This window comes from Phaseolus vulgaris, chromosome 1 (assembly GCF_051622355.1).
Source record: "Phaseolus vulgaris cultivar YP4 chromosome 1, ASM5162235v1, whole genome shotgun sequence".
Lineage (NCBI taxonomy): Eukaryota > Viridiplantae > Streptophyta > Magnoliopsida > Fabales > Fabaceae > Phaseolus > Phaseolus vulgaris.
This window is the reverse complement of record NC_143498.1, coordinates 49277171-49282611: the sequence shown is the minus strand read 5'-3', so window position 1 is coordinate 49282611 and position 5441 is coordinate 49277171. Positions and strand designations below refer to the sequence as shown.

The window sequence follows — 5441 nt, the reverse complement described above, 5'->3', positions numbered from 1 at the left end:
TTCTAAATTCTAAAATAAACAATAACTTAAATACAATGATTGATCATATACGTCGTATGTGGGGATCGACGAGGTTCTAAAGACGAACTCTCATTCTCTCAATCCTTAATTATGGGATTTATTCCGATAAATCCAATATAATACCACATCACGAGTCGAGACCTAACAGTTTTTCTACACAACCCCTAAATCCTTCTATGCACTTTAAGAAAATAATTAACATAATAGAATACTTTTACTAAAAACTATAAATATATAATCAATATAATCCGTTGTTTCTAAACTAATGTAATATTTTTAAACTTTTTATATTGGTTACAAATGTAACTTGTTATAGTACAACCAATATAAAAATACGTTATGAATTTTGAAAAAAATCACCACTTGGATATTGATAAATATATGTAATTTGAAATTTCTGCATGAATATTTTTTTAATAATGTCATAATGACGCATCGTCATCACTTTTCTGAAGCTAAAATAGTCATTAAAGTTGCTATTTATTATTAGAATATGATCAATACTAACAAGTATTTTCTTGTAGGGCTTCTTTTCGATTTCTAAGGAGCCCCTGAACTGAATGTTGTGTGTAAAAGTTAGAGTTACTTGCACTTTTCTTAATTTTACTTGCTTATTTTAAACAGTAATAATATAGGAAAAAGTGAGAGAGATAACAAATCGAATATAAAGTTACGGAAACAAATTTAAACATATGAATATCATTTTGCTAGATTGTTATAAACTAATAGAGAAACTGACAAATTGTTTGTATGATATACTTTACCCGCTATATTGAGATGACTCTTTAGTAGCTCACGCTTTACCACGACAAATGCTCTTATTGTTTATTCATTGTCACTCTTTTTATTTCTAAAACATAATTTTAGATATGATCAGAAATTATATCTAAAAAAGGTTGATATAATTCCTATGATCCCAAATAGTTCAAACAACAGCATTCCATAGATTTTGTCTGCCCTGTGCAACTGATTCAAAATTTACATTAAGTGGCTGCAGCTGTGGTTTTGTGAGCCAATTGGATGGGCTGAGGGTTTGGTAAATGGTTTAGTAGATGGATGGCCCTGTGGTGTATATATCTGGCACGGTAGGAGTAACTCTTAGCTTGTGATACAAGAGTAAGTGTATGCGTGAGCCAACAGTTGTATCTGAGTTTTGAGTATTGTATAAAAGTTGGGACACCCTTCAAGTGTTCTATTTTAATTTCATTAATTCATTGCTGATAAAAAAAAATTCAAAGTTAAGAGAAAAGTTAAGAGAACTTGTTCTCGAATGGGGTTGGGGTTCAATGAACTATTGAGATCACTCTTCTTCTTTCTGAGTCGATTGGTCGGATTGTGCTTCAGTTTCCTTCCTTGCAAGCTCCTTGCTACTCCTACTCGTGTCATCTCTTGGTCTTCTCGTAGTTCAGACTCGGGTGGTACCTGCAGAAGGCACTTTGATGCTTAAGTCAGTAAAGATATTCAGCCATCGGTTGTCAGAGCACCGTATATCATGACGTACCTGGATCTTGGAATGTGTGTTATTTATATTATTCTAATGGGTCTTCCTTATTGGGTTAAATTAGGGAGTTTAATCATGTTTAGAAATACATTACTTAACTCTTAATCGTGGATTAGCTTCACTGACTTTGTTTAAGCGTAATTAGAATTGAGATGTCGGTTAATCCATTAAAATGAACCATAAAATCAGTCGATCCAGTAATAGAGACTCAGACATGTGATCAGTCGTACAACCCTCACCTCTATAAAACTATAAAGTGGGAAAATATAACCTTGGAAAACATAAAGGGCGATAAAATGTAAAGATGAAACATATAGAAGTGAAATTTATGTAGAGAAACATTGATTTAAAAAAATGTAAATATAATTTACCAAAGAAAAAGGGCAAAACAAAGGGAGGTGGGATACAGCGATTCAATGGCTGACTCTGACTAAAGTATGTATACCAGTTACTTGTCTTACTGAATTACTACCCTATTTAATCTTTCTTATGCGTCTGAACTTGTAAATTAACTTTGTTTAATCTGCTTTGGGAAGTAAACTATTATAGCTGGAAGCATATATCCTAACATTCCCTGTCTATGTAAGTTTTGGTAGATTAATTATTTTGGTCAGGGAAATGAATTTCTAAAAGTATATACTTTTAGAGTTATGGGCATTTTGTATTTAATCATAATGACATATATGTGCCGTGACAATGTAACTTTTTTTTCTCAAAGAGAACCAGTCTTTCTCTTTCCGCAAAAAGACAGCAACTCATGTATCTGATTTTAAAAAATCTTTGCTGCACGACACAGCTGTACTTTCTGTTCCTATAAATGTCAGTCTTCAAAGTCATTCACTTCCCAACCTTCTCAAATTCTTTCCCTTACATAATTTCATACCTGCTGTTTGTTCCTAGCTCTCTTCTAAAACTTGCTGTATCACCCAGCACATTTGTGGCAAGGTTGTTCTCCACTCTATATCTAGTCATGGATATTGAGTCAACAATGGAAACAAACAAGCGAGGGTTTCTTGCTCATTGGGGAAACTGCCTCAAGGCTTTGCCTGGGAACATCAAGTCCATGGTTATCAACTTCACAAGGAGCATAGCAAAGATTGGAAAAGATGACCCCAGACGAGTATTTCACTCATTAAAAGTTGCATTTGCTCTTACCTTGGTTTCCTTGTTTTACTACTCGAGGCCTCTTTATGATGGCTTCGGAGTTGCTGGAATGTGGGCTGTTCTGACAGTGGTGGTTGTATTTGAATTCAGCGTAGGTAAGTGGAGACATTATAGAATAATGCACAAACACACTCATGTATATTTCTCATTATTATATAATTAATGGCCAAAGTCTGAAGAGTATTAAAGTAACATATGATATGTTTGGTTCCTAATTAACCAGGTGCAACCCTCAGCAAAGGTTTGAATAGAGGATGTGCTACATTATTAGCTGGTGCTTTAGGGGTTGGAGGGCAACACTTAGCTACTACTTTTGGAGAAAGAGAAAAACCTATTGTTCTTGGGATCCTAGTCTTCATTCTAGGTATATATGTAAATACAATATTAACAAAGAAAATGAGCTTCCGCATGGATTTGAGACTAACATTTGCTTCCTAAACAATGTGCTAAAGGATTTGTGTTTGCAGCCGCAGGAGCTACTTTTTTCAGATTTTTTCCGAAGATCAAGGCAAGATATGACTATGGGGTGGTGATATTTATCTTGACATTCTGTTTAGTTACTGTCTCGGGGTATCGAGTGGAACAACTCTTTGAGCTTGCCCATCAGAGACTTTCAACAATTTTAATAGGGGCAACAGCTTGCATGGTCATCTCCATTTTCATTTGTCCAGTATGGGCAGGTGAAGACCTTCACAAGTTGGTAGCTTCCAACGTAGAAAAGTTGGCAAATTACCTAGAAGGTATCTATATTCGAACCACCATTAGTCACATGCTTCTTTCTTGTGTTTCATGTGTTAATATCTGAAGCTCTGATCATCTTTCAGGATTTGAAGTGGAATATTTTCATTGCTCAGAGGGTAAAGAAAAATGTGAGAAGTCAGTTCTTGAGGGATACAAAAGTATTCTCAACTCCAAAGCAAGTGAAGAGTCCTTGGTGAGTTTATTTTTCTCTTCTGAGATATTATTCAACATTTTTATTTGATAGATTGATCAAACATTAACATTATATATATTGCACAGGCAAATTTTGCAAGGTGGGAACCGGGACATGGCCGTTTTCGTCTTCGACATCCTTGGAAGCAGTACTTGAAGATTGGAGTACTTACTCGGGAATGTGCTTACAAGATTGAAACCCTTAACAACTACCTTAACCCGGAAATCCAAGTAAGACATCATTCTCTCTACGTGAAAAACATGAAATATTTGAGACGTACTCACTTCCATGTCTATTTTCAAAAGAATTCAAGCTTGGTAATAAGAAAACAATTTTAAACAAATTAACTGTAATATACACGCTGATAAAAAAAATGTACAGTAGTGAAAACACTTCAAAACTAAAAAGTAATTTCAGCTTTATAAGCTTGAAGCTAATACATACACGCATTTTTGTGACTGCAGACATCTTTGGAATTCAAGTGTAAAGTTCAAGAACCATGCACAAAGATGATTTCAGAGTCGAACAAGGCGTTAAACGTAATATCTTCATCAGTCAAAACAATGACACACCCATCAGCTGCCAAAAGCCACATCGAGAATTCAAAAACTGCAGTTGAAGACCTCAAATTTGTCCTTGAAACCGTTTCTTTGGAAGACGCTGATCTGCTAACTATAATCCCAGTTGCCACGGTTGCTTCAATTCTCGAAGAAATCACCAAGTCAGTGGAGAAAATATACGAGTCTGTTTCCGAGCTTTCTGACTTAGCCTACTTCAAGAGTGTTGTAGAATCCAATGTTTCACCAGAGAAGCCACACCTTCTTCATCGAGGTATCGTAAAACCTGTTGTGGATATTGAAACCACTGTCGACCACGTTGAAATTACGATCCCAGAGATAACCACAGACTCGCCAGAAAAAGAAAAGACACGAACAAAACCCTCCGAACATATGTAAATAGTTAACACTTGAGACTAGTAATAATTCGTCATTGCTCAACCTTTTTATTCCTTAGTTGGGTTAACTAGTCTCCCATCTAATTTTACTCCTGTAATGTGCAGTAGTTAAATTAAGGTGAGAAAATTTTTCATATTCTTACCTTAATTTCATTTCTTTACGTTTTCTTTGATGTTCTACTGTGACAGGTTGTGCCAGCTGTCATTTTATTTACTTAATTAGCTGCAGAAAAGTAAATGGTAAACTAGCTATGTTCTCAGCCACATTTGGTGCTTTGTCTCCTTTCTATATACATGTTGTATTCTACTTTTTGTTGATATTTATCGTAAGCCACACAAATTGTTTGAAACAACATTGACATGACTATTGTGCCTAGCTACGTTAACGTGGAACTCTAAAAGCAAATTGCATGATTTCCGAACAAATTAAGATTAATTTAATTGCAAAGCCAAATATTAATACGTACTTTATCAAAATAAAAGGGAAAAAAGAGAGTAAAAGGGGATGGACTGTGAAAAGTAGTAGTCAATGTATACTTCTCATGTAACTTAAAAGCTAAATGCGAATTATGGGCGGAAATAACTAAAATTAGATTAGAATATGCATTTATGTTATGATTTCTTCTTAGGTATTTTAAGGTATTGGGTTGGAAATACATTTATATAAGTAATATAAAACTTACTTTATTATTAATAGGTTTTATAATATTAAATTATATCTAAAGTCCATTAAGATGGTAAGAAGAAAGGAAAGGTATTAAACAGCAAGAAAATAGTAGAGTATATATCTCCTTACTGAGCGTGTCCTTTTCCATCTTCGTCAATGTTCTCACTCATCCAGATTAATTTTTTATTTATTTTATCTT

At 34.4% G+C, this 5441-nt stretch overlaps 1 protein-coding gene across 1 annotated transcript; it reads left to right on the top strand.

Moving 5' to 3' along the window:
• The first annotated feature begins 2374 nt into the window (after window positions 1-2374).
• LOC137816219 (aluminum activated malate transporter family protein) lies at window positions 2375-4835 on the top strand. The gene is made up of 6 exons (XM_068619295.2): window positions 2375-2781; window positions 2910-3050; window positions 3154-3426; window positions 3511-3620; window positions 3707-3850; window positions 4085-4835. The coding sequence occupies exons 1-6, from the start codon at window positions 2493-2495 to the stop codon at window positions 4574-4576; spliced, it is 1449 nt and encodes a 482-aa protein (XP_068475396.1). The 5' UTR covers window positions 2375-2492; the 3' UTR covers window positions 4577-4835.
• Window positions 4836-5441: the final 606 nt, after the last annotated feature.

Excerpts from the sequence above, each read along its gene's own strand:
- LOC137816219 (XM_068619295.2), top strand. The coding sequence starts at position 2,493 with ATGGATATTGAGTCAACAATGGAAACAAACAAGCGAGGGTTTCTTGCT. Across the intron at positions 3,427-3,510 it reads GTTGGCAAATTACCTAGAAG|GATTTGAAGTGGAATATTTT; the intron begins GTATCTATATTC and ends ATCATCTTTCAG. Across the intron at positions 3,851-4,084 it reads ACCTTAACCCGGAAATCCAA|ACATCTTTGGAATTCAAGTG; the intron begins GTAAGACATCAT and ends TTGTGACTGCAG.